We start from the raw sequence: 19,733 nt of genomic DNA, 5'->3' as shown, positions 1-19,733 counted from the left end.
TGACTACAATTCCCAGCATTTTTGTGCGACGCGTTTAGTGACGTAATATGCAGTAGACGATCCCGCTTGCCATGTAGCACCATAACTCTATGGTAGCACCAGCAGCGCTTTCTCCATCTCTTTCAGTTCTATACATTATTTATATTGTACATGTAATGTATGTCATTACAGTATAGGTCTAGTAGTAGACTACTTGTCGTTGTTCTAACTGTACATCTACTGGACTCTCCGGGAAACGTGTGCGATGGCCTCTCCGTTGAAAGTGTGCATAGTGGGCTCTGGTAACTGGTGAGCTGTGTGGTTTTTGCACAATGCTTTGAGGATGCATGCATGCATATGATGTCCCTAATATGGCATTGCATTGAATGGAGTCCTTTTGAAAGGCCATTCGTGGCAATTCATGAGGTTATGTCGTAGCTACATTTTTGCCTGTGTGTTGTATATATAATGTGTATGTATAAATGTATAATTAACAAAGTAGGCTAAATGCACCATTTACGAGATTAACAAGACAGCAGGCACGCGTTTTCAATCCAATCAGGTAATTAGGTTACTACAGTTGTCGTGAATGATCGAATTAAACTGTAATAACGTACCACAATGATAAAATGTAGGATCATATCTATATTTATTCTTAACAGAGAATCTGTGGATGAGTGAAATCTTACCAGAATCTTTGATCTCTGTTATAGCTTAAATTATAACAAATTACAATGGTGTATAGCATCTTAGTTCAATCTATCCATATGATACCACATTATAAAGCCTTTAAAGTAAATACCTAACTTGTTCCTTATTCATTGCATTCACAGCACCTATAGTGTGGCTATTCGGTTGACAACTTGACAGTACACATGCAGACCATGCATGCAGTATACAGGCAGGGAGTCCACAATGATTTATGTATTATTAGTATTATTTTATGATTTGTTTTTGGCTTTTCTGCCTTTATTGATAGTATCAAGTGAAGACTGACAGGAGAGAGGGAGAAGGGGAGAGACAAGCAGCAAAGATCGTCATGAACGGGACTCGAACACGCAACGCGCTGTCAGGCCAATTTCCAAAGCCTATATGTGGCATGCGCCTGGACCACTTGGCCAGCGGGCGCCTTATCATTATTGTACTTTTGTTGCAGGGGCTCAGCCATTGCCAGGATTATTGGCAATAACGCCCAGTCCTTGCAGCACTTTGCTACCACAGTCAAGATGTGGGTGTTTGAAGAGGACATCAATGGCAGGAAGCTCTCTGAAATCATCAACACTGACCATGAGAATGTCAAGTACCTGCCGGGATGCAAACTACCAGAAAATGTGGTAAGTGTCTGCCGTCCATCATCATCCAACAGTTAACCCAACCAATCAATTCAATCTATTATAAAAAATAATAATCGAAATTGATAATTTAATAAAATACCTAAATTATTGCACAGAAGTTTGGGGAAACACCTATAAGAGCTCCCTAAAAAGCATATGCACACTACAAAAAAGAGCATTAAAGATAATTCACAATGTTGGATATCTTGAGCATACAAATGCATTGTTTCTACATTCACAAATTTTGAAATTCATGGACCTTGTAAAGTTTAAAACTGTTCAGATGGTTTTTAAATCAAGGATTAATTTACTCCCAAGGAACCTACAAAAAATGTTTAAAGATAAAGAAGAGGGAAAATAAGAAGGAAGGAAGATTTACAACAGCCTTTTGTCCGCACTACTCAAAAAAGTATGTGCATTTCAGTCTGCGGTGTTACTTTATGGAATGAACTTCCGGAAGAGATAAAACAAAGCAATAGTATGCCACAGTTTAAACATCAATATAAGAAAAGCATTTTTAAGAAGTACAGTAATGAGGAGGGAAACCAAAATGTATGATGCCGATGGAAAGTTTTGTGAGGGTGCGCACTGTGAAGTGGTGTTGAAGTATTAATGTACAGTATGTGTCATTTTGGTTCTGCTATTTGTTTTTTTCTTTTAACATATATCTTTTGTGTCAATATGAAAATGTTATGAAGGGGTAGGAATTTATAAGCATCCGCTTCTACCTGCTCCTTTTCGAACACACTTACCTATTGTCTATTGACAGATATGTTGTATCTTTACTTTTATTGTTTTATTGTGATGTTTTATTGTATGGTGTTCGAAACAAATAAAAAGAAAGAAAGAAAGAAAGAAAGTAATAATGTAATTATTAAGTAATAATGGATTAATAATCAATCATAATAATCAATTAACAATCAATTAATCAATGTTTGGCAAAAAGTTTCAAAAACGTCTGCAAATGTGACACGTGTGACAAAAGTAATTTGATTAATTTGATGAACTGAAAAAGTAATGAACCGAATAATCGCTAAGAAGATAATTGCTAGTTGCAGACTTGACAGCTCGATTGTTATCTCCATATTTTCTTTTGTTGTGTGTTTTTGTTGTAAATGAATGCCCTACTTGATCATACTACACCTACTTGATCATACTACTCATACTACACCTACTTGATCATACTACACCTACTTGATCATACTACACCTACTTGAGCATACTACACCTACTTGAGCATACTACACCTACTTGATCATACTACACCTACTTGATCATACTAGACCTACTTGATCATACTACACCTACTTGATCATACTACACCTACTTGATCATACTACACCTACTTGAGCATACTACACCTACTTGATCATACTACACCTACTTGATCATACTACACCTACTTGATCATACTACACCTACTTGAGCATACTACACCTACTTGAGCATACTACACCTACTTGATCATACTACACCTACTTGATCATACTAGACCTACTTGATCATACTACACCTACTTGATCATACTACACCTACTTGATCATACTACACCTACTTGAGCATACTACACCTACTTGATCATACTACACCTACTTGATCATACTACACCTACTTGATCATACTACACCTACTTGATCATACTACACCTACTTGATCATACTACACCTACTTGATCATACTAGACCTACTTGATCATACTACACAGCATCACACAAAAGTAGCAGATCCACAAGCTACTTGTGAGTAGTTAGAGGGAGTAACCACTGTCTCCTCCGTTGCCTCTCTCACCCCACCCTTCTCTAGGTTGCCTTCCCCAAGCTGTGTGACGCCGCAGAAGGAGCCGACCTGCTGGTGTTTGTGGTCCCGCACCAGTTCATCAGGAAACTGTGTGACGAGATGGTGGGCTGTGTATCCTCCAAGGCCCGTGGAATCACACTCATAAAGGTAGCACACCACCTCATCCTGGGGTCTGGGGCCACAAAACGGCCTGGCCAATCAGCAGCAGCTATCCCGCCTCTAGCTGCTGCTGATTGGCCAGGCCGTTTTGTGGCCGGGCATCAAGTCTGCCTGAGAGTTCCCAGATGGGAGCAGGAGGGGGAACCCAGTGTACTCTCTGCTGCCCCATCTGGCGGAGTCAGGTTATTTGAGAACCACTGCTGAATAGAATTCAGGACCATGGACAGTGTGGTACTGTCCATGGTCCTGCATTCTATACGGCTGGACCATGGACAGTGTGGTACTGTCCATGGTCCTGCATTCTATACAGTTCACATCTTGCACCTGATTGTCACCAGGTGGTTGCAGCAACAATGACAGGCATACATTATATATATATATATATATATATATATATATATATCCGGCCAAGTCATACCAAAGAAGAAGCCAATGCCTCAGGAGGTGTACGTACTTGTATATCAAGCTGCCTCATGCTCCAGAAACAGGAGATGGGCTCCTGACCTATGGGCCACATGCATGTCTTGGAAACCGTCAGTTCCCAAATCTACTTACTTCATGTGCACAATAAACAGCAATACATATAGGAAGGCTCAGCCTTACCTGCAGTAGCTGCTACCCCTGCATGGTAGTTGTAGAAACGGCAGTCCGTATGAAGCCATCTTTACATTTGCAACAGAAGAAATAGATTCCATCCTCTATAGCGCACATTGCTGTCTGGAATATAATGTAACAATTGGGAACCATGACGATGACAGGTGAAGTCACCCACATACGGAGTCTGCTGGACAAGGCATAAATAAGGCCTTGATTTAAAAAGCATTGTTTCTGACTCAAACACCTGCAGAATCACACTAACTGTGCCACTTTGCATTGCTTTAATTACTGCATTATTAATTGGATTTCAGAAAACCCCTTATGCCACAATGAAAAAGAGAATGATCTAGAGGTTAACGATGTGATTACACTTGGGCACCACTCTGTACTGTGGCTAACAGTGACATGGTTCTGCAGTCTGCATGTAATTCCTGAGAAACTCCCCAAACTAGGTTGCTGTAAAAGTATTACTATTGTTACTATAGCAGTAATTATACAGTACTACCGATCATGTAATTATTGCCAGGTTATAGAGTACCATCTGGATTGAAGAACAGCACCCCATGGCACTAGCTGTGTGTGTTCTCCTGCCTTAAATGAAATGACTTATAATATCCCTACATTATGACAATGGATGTTTGAATATCTGTGCCGTTGTGATACTTCATCAAATCGTCATCAGTTGCCCATTAGGGCCATTAATGGCAGTATTGTGTGTTCCCCTCCTTGTTACACTTAACCCATTAAGACTTGATGTTGATTCTATAGAAAACGCTGTGATCTGCTATTTCCGAATAGCCAACACTAAAATCTAAAATGACACGGATGCTTTCCCGATTTCCCAACGTCGCCGTACAACAAATAGTGAAAATAGTCTACCTAAAAGCTCACAAGCCATTGTGATACGATGCAGTGTAGGCTTGTAGATCTGCTATAGTTTTTAAGCTATGGAACTGGGCCGGCACCCTGGGCGCGTTCCTGGGGGTCTGAATGTTCCGGGGACCCCCGCACAGTACACACAGTAGAGTACAGTAACTGTAACAATAAATGTATAGTTGCACCGCTCTCAGTTCACACAGGTGTGATTTTTTTTTAAACAAAACTAACAAAGTCTTTTGAAAAATGTTCAGCCACATGTTTCAACACATGTTGAAAGTGGTTAATTAGGCAGGCTTGGTCACCTTGCATCTGCCACCTGCTTCTAGATTGTATAATGTAGAACGTCATAGAATTCTAGACATTTGAGATTCTAGAGTCTGTAGCATTTTAGTGTCACACAGTCCAAATGCATTTTCACAGACTGAGACTGTTCTTATTCCCGCCAGTAGAAACTGGTATATTCTTTGCTGAACCGATAAGATCTATAAATAGAGATGAATGTTGAGTTTGTTCAGAATGCTGCAGGTTCCTATTCCCTAAGGTGTGTCAGAACAGCTGGTTACCATATGGGCTGTAATATTGTGTAAGCCACTGTAAGGCATTCCCTCCAGGATGTTATGTTATGTGATTATGTGATTTTATGAGACAAAATGTTTTTTGTGTAGTTTTTTGATGACTTATAAAGACTGAATTTGAGGCAGTCTGTATTTCATCGTCGTCTTCACAGTGTAAGTATGACAGCATTGGCAAAAGACAAATGAGTATTTACTTCGGAGAAAGTGCAATGATTAGATGAATTGTATTAAAATGGCTAACCTACACATGAAAAGAGTGTGCAAAGACTGGCGAATAATTGTTTTACAATTATGGAATTGTGAAATCTGGCTAACCTAAAATGTCTATATAGATACATGTCTCAGGCCTTGATACTCTCCATAAGATTCAGTTTATTATTATGTAAGAGATCTTGGGTGCTAAAATTCCGGGCCATAAAATTCATTGATATAACATATAATACACTAATGGATAGACTGCCTCTGTTCTGGTCACTTGGGCTTGTTTTGGGGGTGCATTCAAGAAGCAGAATGCAGCTTGGATGAAAGCATGACTCTTACTGTGTGCGTGTTTATTATGATTATTATGATTATTATTATTATTATATTTTTGGAGGGGAAAGTTTTCAGCTTCACCCAGCTGAGCGTTGCCCACATGAACAAGGGGGGGAGTAGTTATGGGTTAAATCAAGACCTTTTTTTTTACCGAATGGGTTCCCAGATTAGGGGTTAAGTAAGTGTCTTGCTCAGGGACACTTTGAACACATTGATCAGGCCTGGAATTGAACCCGGGACCTCCGGCTTCCCAGGCGGGCTATCTAACCATTAGCCTCCATAGTTGAAATGCAGCAAATTGTTTGTAGATCAGCTATTTTCAAAATCAAATAGGTTACATTTGTATGCTATATCAATCTTACCCCCTCACAGGACCTCTGGGGATCCCCAGACCCTACTTTGAGAACCACTGATGTAAATGACTGCAACTGTTCCTGTCATTACCTGACTCATTTTCTCATTCCCTGTTTGCCTGCTTTGCTCACTCTTCTTATCTCTTCCCTCAGGGTATAGACGAGGGCCCGGAAGGACTGAAGCTCATCTCTGACATCATCAGAGAGAAAATGGCCATTGATGTCAGTGTCCTCATGGGGGCCAACATTGCCAACGAAGTGGCTGCTGAAAAGTTCTGTGAGACTACCATTGGTGAGATACTTCATGGATGTATATACTAATGTATATTACTAATTTATATCCCATCATCACAGTGTCCTGTACCCAAAATAGCAGATCTACAAGCTCACAGCCCGTCACTGCGATGTGTTGAGAGCTTGTAGATTGGCTATAGAGTTATGCGTATAGCCATCTGTTTTTAGAGCTCAGAGCATACGCGTAGAGCCAGACCACAGATCAGATGACGATAACACACAACCTTTGTTTGTGTGTGCATGTCGTAGAATAGATAAAGCCCTGGACTGACATCCATCATTCTAGAGCAGGGGTTCTCAACGTTTTTGGCCGGGGACCCCCGGAAATGCTTTGGCAACGTCTCGGGACCCCCGCCCCGCCCCCTCCCGACCCCCAATATAAATTGACTGCTACAATAACCTTAAACCATTTTGGGCGGGAACCCCTTTTGGTGTTTTAAGCATTGTTATAATTTAGCTATTTAAAAATAGCAGATCTACAAGCTCATAGCGCGCCACCGAGTGGCGCGCTACGAGCTTGTAGGTCTGCTATTTTTGAAAAATTGTGAAAAAAAAAATATATATATATATATTTTTTGGAAAATAATTTGGGGACCCCCTAAAATAATTTGGCGACCCCCCGAGGGGTCGCGACCCACGGGTTGAGAACCCCTGTTCTAGAGAGACAGGGTATATGTAATATCAGCGTGCCAGAGGACTGAGTGTGTTTGGCAGTGGTACAAACCCGGAGAGAGGCTAATGTTCCTGAATCTGAAATGTGGTGCTTTTAGGAAGCAAGGTGGTGGAGAATGGGCTGTTGTTTAAGGAGCTGCTGCAGACTCCCAACTTCAGAATCACAGTAGTGGATGATGCTGACACAGTAGAGCTGTGTGGAGCACTCAAGGTAAGCAGTGTCTCATTGTACCTTTTAAAACATTGTATTTGTACCTTTTTAAGAATGTAGGAAAATATGAACATAGCTGTTAAAATATTAACCACCCTAATTATATACTTTACCAGTGCCCCCCCTGGTGTCTATAATTTGTACCCTCCTCTTTCCCCAAATATCTTGGCCAAAAGATGCCAAACTACGAATACATTTGCCGAATGTATGCCTGCAGAATATGGATGCTAGCGTTCATTTGGTTATGTATTCAAATAGCCTAAATTGTACCTTTTTATTAGATGATATTAATGTTATATACAGGTATGTGAATATGAGTCCAATACACCAGCCATGTCAAAAGCATAAATAAAAGCAGTACTACTGACGTTTAGTGTAGCACAGTGGTTCTCAAAGTGGGGTTCAGGGACGCTCAGGGTTCCTTGAGGGGGTTCCAAATGGACCCTTACAGGTCTGTAACTCTGAGTGTACAAATAGAACCACTACACTATTAGGGGGGTCTTTGAACTTAAATGTTTGAGAACCACTGTGAATCTGTCCATCTCCTTCCGGCCTTATTTGATATTCCTCTTCGTCAGAACATTGTAGCTGTGGGTGCTGGGTTCTGTGACGGGTTGCGGTGTGGAGACAACACCAAGGCAGCCGTGATTCGTCTGGGGTTGATGGAGATGATCGCCTTCGCCAAGCTCTTCTCCAAGGATGGCGTAGTCTCCTCGGCAACCTTCCTGGAGAGCTGCGGTGTGGCCGACCTCATCACCACCTGCTACGGTGGACGCAACCGGCGGGTTGCTGAGGCCTTCGCCAAGACCGGAAAGGTAGGTAGGAGTTGTTGGATGCCATGAATGACTAGATAATCTGGTATGGACACAGCTCGGTGACAAAACCTATAGGATCACATTCATCGACAACTTTGGGCTGTTGGTATGAGTTCATTATTTAGTAGGACATTTAATAAGCCGGTACAACAATGTCTGCTAATCATTCTGGTGTCCACAAAGAAGCTAAAATGTTAATATTAAGAAATGTAAACATTGTTTACAGGTCAAGTGGACACATTACCATGCTGCCAAGACCATGTGATCTTTCAGTATTACTGTATCTGTATTGTACTAGGACACATGCTGCTGGTGGTAAGGGGAATGCAATTGGTAGGAATGACCAGTGCGTTTTAACAGCGGGCAACAGCCAGACAGATTTTCTGGAAGTGTGTTATTTGTCAATAGGACCCGGCAACTACTGGCGATAGCAGGCAAACAGGCGATGGTCGAAAAGTGGGCGGAGGAGGAGTGTCGTTCGCTGTTTTTCTCCCGCTGTTAAAACTACTGTGACAGTGGCTAACCATAACAGCCAACAGAGAAATCTCTGTTGGCTGTTATGGTTAGCCACCATGTTGGATATTATCCCCCAGTGGTCTAAACTAGTTCCCCTCCTTTCACCCTAGTCTACACTAAATCTCTTCGCTGAAAACATTGCCCCCAGAATAGGGATGCTAGAGTTCATAATGTATTTATTTTCTTTACGGTTTTCAGTGTTTTTCATGGTTGTGTGTTATCACCCTGACCTACTGTTTGTCCCACCCATTGTCAGAGCATAGAGGAGCTGGAGAAGGAGATGTTGAATGGTCAGAAGCTCCAGGGTCCTGCTACCTCCAATGAAGTCCACCACATCCTCAAACAGAAGGGCCTTGTCGACAAGTCAGTATTGATTTGATACGAGTCTCTTTCTCTCTTAAAAAAACAAAACAAAAAAAAATCCCAAGTGGTAACCACCATCATGTCATGTGTTTAATAAATGGTGGTTATTATAGGTGTGGCTGACTGTTCCACTCAGTTTCAGTCTCACTTAAATCAGTCTTTCTATTTTGTTTACCCTAACAATTGCACTTTTGACACCATCTTCCATTTCTTTGTAGGTTCCCTCTTTTCACAGCGGTGTATCAGATTTGTTTCGAGGGGAAACCTGTCCAAGAGATGATTTCCTGCTTGCAGAGCCACCCAGAGCACATGTGAGCTGGTTTCTGGAGGTCCAGAGTGATGCTGCCATAGAGATTCATACAGGGTTGTGTTCCCCCTAAAATATCTCAGCAGTAACACTTGTTTTTTGTTTTTGAGAGTCTCACATCTAAAAATCAACGTCAGCTTTTTAGAACTGCCGCCAATTTTTTGGACAGAAAATTATACAGGTTGAGTAAAACATATATATCTTATATATCTCTGCTGTCGGAAAGAAACCAACTAACTCCAAAATGTTCCTTTTTCAGGAAGTGAAAAATATACATCTTTCAAGAAATGAAGTAAACCTTATATGTTGAAAACAAAGCAATACTGCCTGACTTTATATATTGTTGTCAATTACTTGCATGAGAGGGGGAGAGGTGTTAGAGTTAGTTGCTTTAGCGGACAGTCTGAGGGTCCAATGGAGGTTTTGTACGAAGTGCTTTTTACTACTTTCATTGGTTCAATATTTTTTTAACCAACACACAGATGTAAAGGTGCAAAAATAAATCTAAAACCTCAAAAATGGAGTTAGGTGTTTCCCCCCCCCCCCGACAGCATATCAAAAAACATAATGGATCAGAGATTACTTTACTAGTTTACAGTGGATAAAAAATGGTCTTAACATAAGATGAATGAGGAATTCATATCTGTTTGGATGTCCTGACAGAACGTCCACTGAGAAATGATCCAAATCATTTGCAGTGCATAGAAGTGTAATCACATTGATTTATTGTGCTACACATTCTATTTACAAGAGTAGCACTGCACTCTCACCGTCTGGTGTGTTATCCTTAGAAACTTACATCTGTGCATTAAATTGCATTATATTGATTGCTTTTAATTCAATAACCATCCGGCCTTCATCGGTGTAAAATGTTTTGTTGAATTAATAGCAATTGAAAATGAGAGAAATCTGAGTGTGGTCCTCTTTTAACACATTATATATTGTGCTACTCAGCCATGAACAAATTTTACTGGCTCTTTGGTCTCGCAATCCTACACCTAATTATTCTGACACCAATCCTATCACCACCCTAATATGAATTTCTCTATTAGGCGAAGCATTTGGACACTGAAGTCTACAGGCTCGTTGTATAACTAGTGTATAACATTGTTTGTCTCTGTTATGCTCAAACAATAACTGGGATGTCATATAATCCTACTTATTCTGTGGTATATACCACTAAACGTGATTCCTGGTTATATCGTACCTTACTAGAGCATCAGGCCATGTGTAAAAACATGTATATACTGTTCACTAAAGGTGTGGCAAATGATCTTCCACATCTACCTATCTGCAGATAGATTAACACAACAATTTCTCTCAATTTGACACCAGTGATAAAAGTGACTGTACTGATAAAATATTCGGGGGAAACAGGAAATCTTGCTGTGTTTCATTCCAGCTGATTGAACAATCAGCTGTTTATTAATAATGGAGCTGCCCCAGCTCTAATGTGGTGCACATAAATCTCCTTTGTGACACACTTACCCTTAAATGTTTACAATGCTAATCATGACAGGTCTGAGATGTTGTTGATGAGATCATTGAAAATCAAAGACAACGCTGAAGGATATTCCTCCGCTACATATAGTAGAAGATTGCCACGTTGTGTAGCATTATTAAGCCGTAACAGATTGATAACATCTCATCTAATTACTGCCATGCCATGCCATTCTTAAAAATATATATTAAGGTCGCCTTTATAATGCATTATAAGCTCATTTATAATGTGCTTATAAGGCATTATAACACTCGTTATAATCATGTATAACAACTTATAACCACGTTTATAACAAGAGCTGGTCATAATGCATTATGCTCAGTGGAACAGCACATTATAACTATTATAACTTAGGTGGTTATAAAGGCACATAGAGTGTGCACATTACAAGTGCTGTAATGTCTGTGTCATAAATAATGCATTAGTTTATTAAATGGAATAATGTCTTATAAACATCAATAATATGCTTTATAAAGACGACCTTAATATAAAGTGTTACCAAAAACTTTTTTACTCCTTCCTGTAGTATCACCCACAGCGTGAATTTCTTAAAGATCTAATTATAAAATGTCCCAAATGGCACTTTACTTTGATAAAAAAGAAAAGAAAATGAACTATAGTATTGTGTTAGGCATTTTACAGTTGCTGTTACAGACTAGTCTGCCTTGCCCTTGTTATCCTGTGGATTTCTTCGATTCTCCATTTTGTTTTTGTTTTCTACAATAAAAATACTACAGTATACCGTTTGTAAATGGAAATCTGGGGAAATAATCTACCACAATGTAAGTTTTACTGTCACAATCAAAATATGGTTTAGGTGACAAATGTTTATGAAAAGTTGTCTTGTCTTGTCTTGTCTAGTCAGTCATTATTTCTATTCAATACATGTCCATTAACTAGTGTTTTAATCGCCTTGTACCAGCCAGCAGGACTCAAACATGACCCCATCGGTGGACACCCGCATCGTTGTGATGCACTTTTGTAATGTTCTTTTTGGTACAGTGGACAATTCATATTTAATTAAACCAGTTTCAACCTGTCATCCCTATTTTGGGCAATAAGCGAATTGTCAAAAACTGTCAAACATGAAAAATAGATCTACAAGCTCACAATGCATCGCATCATGAGATGCAAGTGCTGTGAGCTTGCAAGTCCTTAATTGGCATACAATTATGTATATTGGTTTAAGTGGTTATGTGAGTATATTATTTTTTTGAGGGTTTGTGCATACTGCATACATACAGGTAACCATACAAATAGTTTTATTTCCCCACATCCAGCACTAATTGTGGTAAAAAAGGCACTCTCTAAATGTTCACCAAATACAAATAGTTTGATAGTCTGACAAATTGTACAGATTTGTTTTTTTTCCCTCAATTGTCAAGTTCATTCAGAACGTGAGTTAATACAATTTGTATTTACATGACATTGATGCCTTTCTAACATCCAGTTTAATGACGGTATTAAAATCACTGTTAGATCCTCTGTTTAGACTGCCATGTGTTGCCAAGCAAAACATGAAAATAGGTGACATGACTTCACTTTTTAAATATAAAAGTACATTTATTTGGGTAATACAGCTTTCACAGAACACGGTGATCTGGAAGAGTTGGGTGACAAGAGTACAGTTGCCGAAATCTTCATAATATAATGAAAAATATGATTATTTTTTTTGCTACTTTCACTATTCAGTGTATTAACTAATTAGCTACCATATTGGCATATTCCAGTTTGCTTAGAAAGGTTTTGTATTTAATAACTGTCACACCCACCCCCTCAGTAAGTGACTTATAAGGTTTTATGTATACAATTACAGCCAAAGATGGAAGACATTTTAGGGAATGTCACTTTATTCCAATTTTGCCTTTTCATTTCTTCTGAATGTTTCCTTTTTTATTATATGTAGGCCTATAGCCATTGGCGATGTGTTTTTTCCGACAGTCACATTTCATCTTTAGCAGTCAACTGGTCCTTGGTTTTGTGCTCGGAGAAGGGTTACATATTCATGTCTAACAATTATTTATGTTTAAATGGATGTCTCTGGGTGTGTTTTGGGAAAGTGATTCTGTTTATGTATGAAATACCTGAACCAGAGTTTGCCTCTTAATAAACCTATGATACAGTGTATGTCCAATTCATCAGTGTGTAAGAGCATGATTTAAATGGCAAATTGCAATACTAAACCTCAGGTATATTTACACAATTTTCCCTTAAATTCACAAAAGAAAGGTTTCTGTCTCATCAAATAGGCTTAATGATTTATATTTCAAATAGTAACATCAAAAATGTCATTTAAAATGCATACAACAAAAACACTATAAACAAACACTACAAAATCAATAAACAATTGAAATACATTTGCAGTGACAAGAATGCATTTCTTCAACTTAAACATTTATAAAGCTCCGTTGTCGAAGCTAATACATACATACGTTCATGTATAAAAACTCACTCATGAATAGTCTAGACTACAGTTGTCAACATGATGATAGTTCCACTGGTACCTTAAATTAACTAATATACTGATCTAGACACCAGGAACAGGACCTTAACACGTAGGAGAAATGATGTTCCTTAAGAGACGACACACAAACACACACACATCGTCATTGTGCTACATCCCCAAGTTAAGAACCGAACAAGCTGTAATGATTTGTAAGCTTAATGAATTTCAAAAGTGTGTCCTCTTTCCCAGAATGCAAGCCTACAACAAAAGAAGACCATCTGTTCCACGGTCTGTAGTCGTTTCTGAACTCCATATCCTACCAGTAACCACACTCAGTCCTCTTCCTCGTCATCTCCAAAGGACAGAAGGCTGTTTTTTTTCACTTTCTTTCCAGACTTCTCCTCTTTCTTCTCCTCTTTCTTCTCCTCTTTTTTCTCCTCTTTCTTCTCCTCTTTCTTCTCCTCCTCCTCCTTCTCCTCTTTCTTCTCCTCCTCTTCCTCCTTACTCGGTTCCTCGCTCTTCTTCTTCTTCTTGCTGGAAGTAGCAGTGATGCCCTGGAACTTGTCAGAGGAAGATCGCTTTGCTGGCTTCTTAAACAGGATCTTACCACCGGCAGGAGCTTCATCATCTGAGAACAGACGAACAGAGATGCCATATTCCTCAGAAACTTTTCTTCCCCCCCACATTTCTAAGAATTTGTATAATTGTCAATGGATATGAAATTAAAGATGCTAATTGTATGAACTTTAGGATCTTGTAACAACAAATATTATGCAAGTTTCGATGCATAGCTAAGTATACCAGTAAGATGCCCTGAGGGCGAGAAGCGACATCGCAAAACAACAGAGCTTCTTAATACAGCACAGTTAAGAATCAGTAAAACTATTAATCTGGTGAGGTCAGATGTTGGCCGGCTCCATATATGCAGAATGCAGATCTAGATGATGATCCAGTCTTCTTCATGTATGGCTATCCAGGGTTTGATGAGGTCAGTGTCGTGATCTTCATATATGGAGATCCATTGTGTTGTACCAATGTGGTTAAGTGTTTAAGTGTGACTCGCAAGTGTGACATGTGGAATGAATTCTGTACTGGCCATATATGGAACATGTCCTGAGTGTACAGGGTTTGATGAGGTCAGATCAACATATGGAATGATTTCTGTATTGGCCATATATGGAGTCTCACGCCATATATGGCATGTCACAAGGCGTGACTGACTGACTGACAGGATATGCAGGTTTTCATAGTAAACTGTGACCTATGGTCGCAAGTCTCTCAGATCAGAGGTTCCCAACCACTGGTACGCAGACCGGTGCCGGTACGTGGCACATTTGCCACCGGTATATGCGAAGGGACCGGCCATGAATCTCTAACCTTGCGTCACCAGGATTTTCCAAACAGCGGTGGAAAGTTGCCTTGGTAGCATGAAGATACCAAGGAGTAGACAGTGATGTCACTGACTGAGGTTTATAAACAGGTTCAAGTCCTTGCTACTTCCGTGTTGCATAGCATAACAGTAACATCACTGTCGAATCCTTTTTTTATTTTTACCATTCACGTTGTGTTGAGCGAATGAGCGAGCAGCAGCATAACAACAGCTGTAGCCTATTTTGTCACGCTCGTGCTAATGAAACACTAAACAGGATTATTATTTCATTCATCTTTCATGCCGACATTCAAGTATAACTATCAGAAGATAACCCAGGTAAAGTAATGCGTCACTATGCAAGTTTAACTAAAGTTTTCCACCTGTCCAAAGTTATTTCTGAAAGACATAGGCATAACCTTTTTTGTATATTGATAATTGATGTAACATCAACGATCACACGAGGCGATGATTATATTTATCCTTACTTAACGATGTTGCCTTAGAATCTCTCTCTCTCCCCCTTGAATGCTAACAGCTATTGGTGCCCTGCCTTAGATCTTGTAAACCTAAACATTAGCAGCAAGACTTGAATGTTAATTGCATTGAAGTGAAGGTTCAACCTCAACAAATGAGTCTTACCTTTCTCTTTATCATCATCACGTGTGTCCCCTTTCATCTTTTTCACTTCATCAGCACTCAGGTCTCCCTTCTTCAGAACAACTACTGTTGGTAACTCATCGTCACGGTCACTCCCACTGTCATCATCATCAAATGTTGGCATCATCTGACGCTATAATGGAAACATGAAACAGATGGAAACAATGAATTGAAAGGAATGTATAATTGTGTTATAAAAATGTACATATACAGTTCTCTGGCACTACACGACATGTGTATAGCAGACCAACTTCACCAAGTAACGTTTATGCAGGTGCACAGGGTTGTAGTCCGTGTAGAACATACAACGTCCGTGTAAGTACAAGATCAAGATCCAAAAATAAAATCACTCCTCCACAGTCCACACTATCATCTCCAAATCTTATTTCCCCAACATTTCATTCTTCATCAGAGACACAGATGAAAGTTGCCCATTGGTTATTAGCTACACATAATGCACATTCACAATGATAAAACAATAGCTAGTAGCCCTATAGTGTGTATTATTATATTTATACTTATATATTGTATATATAAATGGCCGGCCAAATACATGTAATAATTTAAAGCCTAATATTTTTACAAACCAATAGATAGCCGGGCATGTCACTTGGGTACATTTAGTTCTGATCATGAAATTATGTACAGACCATATTCAAATCATGAAATATTTACATAATTTTACATTTTGGAAAAAAAACGCAAATAGTAAAAGTCCACCCTGCTCCTCTATTCTTCTATACTTTTCACGTATTATATAACTGTTATTGTCTTTGTCTTGATTAATTGAAAATGGAGGACCCTTATGTAAACAAGTCCTAGCTCTGCTCCATAGCTCTAATGCCGTTGCATTTAACGGCATTAGTTATTAGAGCTATGGACCAGAGCTAGTTTTATCCTCTTAGCAGTTTTTGTATTGATCTGTACCTTCCTTGGACTTCACTGTACCCATTCTGCAATCTGTTAAATAAATACATTTTAATCAATCAATTCAATACCCACAATGGTATTGCCCACTCAACCTGTATTCAACACATCGACTGTAAAATGGGGGTTCAACATTACACATAGCTCGATCATTAGCATCAATTTGGTAATGTATTATTAGCGCTAAACAGATATATATATAACCAGTTGGTTTGCAACGCATTATGCTGTACACCACAAAGAGATACAGACTGCAGTTAAATGAATGGTGTTGCTAACAGCGTTAGCAAATACCTTGGTGTCAACTGTTGGCCCTTCTTTGTAACCAACATCGCTTTTGAATTTCTTTAGGAAGGAGGGTTCCGATGGTTTTATCCATGATACGTCCGTTTTCTTATTGTTCTTGTTCTTGCTCATTGTAGTGCAGAAGACAACCCAATGTACTACACTTTAAGTTAACTTAAAATTAGCTCAAAATGTGCTCTAAACAAAAGCCTGCGTCATCAGTATGCGTCGCGCCCTGTCGCAAGTCATTTGTGTCATGGTTTGAAACCCCCCTTTGAAAGCTTTGAAACAGGAAGAGAAATGTTGTGATGATGGCAGTAATGTCATGTATTTTACATGGATTGCTTAAAGTGAATAGTCGTTTCTTTCGTCAACCTCCAGTATGATTTCTGGGACTTTTTACGCGTTATTGGCCGGCTTTCTGGGCGCTGTTGCCTCTTCTTCAGCAAAACTGTCTCTTGGGGCAGAGTACCTGAAAGACATGTGTGCCACAGAGATGAGAAGGTGGGGTGAGGGTGATAATCAATATGATGAAGCCACTCCATGTGACTGGGTGAGACACATGCCTCCATGATCTAATGTACTGATTTGAGCTGTACATTTTTTTGGCAGTGTGTGTGTGTGTGCATGAATAAATAAATGTATAACTTCCTGTTATTCTAAAGAATCACAGAGAAGAGAACCAAAAGAGAAAGGGCAGATGAGATTGAGAAGGGTAGCCTTGGATCAAGTCTCAAGACTATCATAGATCATTTTGTTGTGTGAATGTCATCTAAAAACCAATGCAAAATCAACCATTTCATGCACTAGCGTAAACTATGTGAGACATGACTTTGGAGGTTTAGCTGTTTTTAACTTCAAACTTTTGGTTTTGAAAAGCTCCATATACCTCTCAGGTTGATGTGTGGAGGCCTGTTGTTCAGCTCCAACGCCGTGATGTGGACGTTCTTCTCCAAGGCACTTCGCTACTCATCATCTTCAGCCAGAGCCACAGTAACTACCACAGCAGCAAACTTCATCTCCTCTGTAAGTTCTCCATAGACATCTTGTCTATGGTCTTGTCTTGGTTTTTCTCTCTGTACAAGATATAAGATGCGCGAACGCAGCTCGTAAATTGCAATAAAACAATTTTAAGTTTTTTTTTTCTCTCTCTTAAGTTTTTTTTTTTTTAAAGTTTTCTACTGTGTGTGTGTGTGTATGTATGTGTGTGTGTGTGTGTGTATGCACACGTGTGTTTTTTGTGTGTGATACAGCTGCGCCCTCTGTTGGCGGGCGGGTGGTGTCACAGCGTGACACACAGACAGACATGTTCTGCCTGGGTTACATAGTAACCCAGGCATGCAGGCATGCAGACACTCATCAGACTAACTGCAGACTAACTGCAGGCATGCAGAGTTTGCAGACAGACTCATCAACATGCTAACAGAAGATAGTGGTAATAAAATGTCAATAGTGTAGTGGTGTAACATAGTAATAGTACTAGTTACTACTACTAGTGTAGCATAGTATTATTGCTCCCGTGCTTGCGGTTATGGTTAGGTTAGGGTTTGAGGTAGGTTGTCGGTCTAATGACAGTCGGACCAATAGTATGTCTGAACTAAAGCCTGTACCCGTACGGTCGCCCCTTTTCCATCTCGCCCCACTACTCTATCTAGCTGTAAATAACAATTCCTGTTGGTAATTATATAAAAGGTATTATCATATTAATTTATCATTATGTTCACTCTGTATATCCACGGGCATAATAGCGTGATGATGCCATTACAAAACATGGGCTACATGGATTAAATGTGTTTAATAAAACGAAATGAACTGCTAGGTCCTAAATTAACTTAATTAAGCAGTCACCATCTCTGTCTCATGTTATTCTTTCTTAATTTTACAGAGTATAGAGATCGACTACTATACAATCAAATAAATCTGTATACAAGATGATTTCAGAGAGGGAGGGAAATACTAAATTAACTGTTAACTACATTAACACATTTCGCGGGGGCGAGTTGGTAAAGGGGTGAGTCGTCTGGTATTTGGCAGAGGTGCTGATAGAGGCATCCGATACAATGCTGTCAAGCTGGTATAGGTCTGGACACCTGGCAGACCTTCACTCATTTCACTGTAATGCCAGGGGACATGGGTTTCATCTTGGTTTGATAAGCTGAGTAGATTTTAGTCAAAGTGTAGGAAAATAAAAATCACACTTGTGTGAAGTGAGGGGTGCTCTTATCCTCATACATCATCCCATTCCGGCCAATCACAATTGTCATCTTCAATTTTCTGCCCTCACTTTTTATCCTCAATGGGCGAGGGCACATATATGCGTTAAGTGGCAGTAAGAAAGCACCTAGAGCAGGTGTCTCTTCCTGGTTTTTAAACAGCTGTTGGATGGAAATGAGCTTCAACTTGTCGGCAAATCGTTTATTTTGAAGCCGCGCACAAGCGTCATTTCCATCCACCAGCTGTTTAAAAACCTGGAAGAGAGTGCCTGCGCCCAATACTTTGCTCAGCCACTCAAATCATCGCTGCGGGGTGATTATCAGCCCATCAAATCGCTAAAATTCACACACAGCTGGGCACCCTTCAAAAAGACTCACTTTATGACGCCTCACCTATTTTTTTTCTCTATTTCTGTGTTCAGGCAATACTGGGGAAGGTGATTTTTGGAGAGACACATACAGTTCTATGGTGGGTAGGGATTTCTATCACTCTCACTGGCTTGTTGGTGCTCCATGGAGCTACACCTCAGACCTTCCCACTGGACGAAGACAAGAAGAAGTGATGCAGACTCTACTGGTCAAATCAATAACACCATGTCTGCTCCTTTTAATGCAACATCTCTGGGAAAGTGGCATAAATTTATCTATTCATTGTTATCAGATATTCTTTTAATAGATTTAACTGTACTTACTGTCATACATGCTTGCCTTGTAGTGGCATGCACAACTGGTTCACATGAAACTGAATGTGGCAATTGCAAATGGATCAGTATCAGTAATGTACACTATGTACCAACTCACTGTTTACCTCATGCTGGGTGACAGAACTGATAGGACCTCACAATAACTTTATTGCAAATCTGAATCTATTAATGCACCATTTGTGTGAAATACGACAATGTTTCTATGGATTCTAATTTGTACATTGGCCAAAGATGCGTAATATT

General features: G+C 39.6%; 3 protein-coding genes across 3 annotated transcripts; 2 read left to right on the top strand and 1 right to left on the bottom strand.

The window, feature by feature from the left end:
* The first annotated feature begins 45 nt into the window (after nt 1-45).
* gpd1l (glycerol-3-phosphate dehydrogenase 1 like) lies at nt 46-12,991 on the top strand. The gene is made up of 8 exons (XM_079502587.1): nt 46-288; nt 1,136-1,313; nt 3,117-3,257; nt 6,361-6,499; nt 7,272-7,384; nt 7,963-8,199; nt 8,972-9,078; nt 9,297-12,991. Exons 1-8 carry the CDS (start codon nt 245-247, stop codon nt 9,391-9,393), a joined length of 1,056 nt encoding a protein of 351 aa, XP_079358713.1. The 5' UTR covers nt 46-244; the 3' UTR covers nt 9,394-12,991.
* Nucleotides 12,992-13,132: 141 nt separating this feature from the next.
* kiaa1143 (KIAA1143 ortholog) lies at nt 13,133-16,845 on the bottom strand. Its single transcript, XM_079502591.1, has 3 exons — nt 16,583-16,845; nt 15,344-15,494; nt 13,133-13,960 (listed from the first exon to the last, which is right to left on the bottom strand). Exons 1-3 carry the CDS (start codon nt 16,703-16,705, stop codon nt 13,665-13,667), a joined length of 570 nt encoding a protein of 189 aa, XP_079358717.1. The 5' UTR covers nt 16,706-16,845; the 3' UTR covers nt 13,133-13,664.
* Nucleotides 16,846-16,852: 7 nt separating this feature from the next.
* LOC306924189 (transmembrane protein 42-like) lies at nt 16,853-19,618 on the top strand. The gene is made up of 3 exons (XM_079502592.1): nt 16,853-17,126; nt 17,453-17,599; nt 19,209-19,618. The coding sequence occupies exons 1-3, from the start codon at nt 16,956-16,958 to the stop codon at nt 19,347-19,349; spliced, it is 459 nt and encodes a 152-aa protein (XP_079358718.1). The 5' UTR covers nt 16,853-16,955; the 3' UTR covers nt 19,350-19,618.
* Nucleotides 19,619-19,733: the final 115 nt, after the last annotated feature.

The sequence above is a fragment of the Electrona antarctica genome (genome assembly GCF_951216825.1).
Source record: "Electrona antarctica genome assembly, chromosome: 6".
In the NCBI taxonomy this organism is placed as follows: Eukaryota; Metazoa; Chordata; class Actinopteri; order Myctophiformes; family Myctophidae; genus Electrona; species Electrona antarctica.
This window is presented reverse-complemented; position numbering and strand designations above follow the sequence as displayed.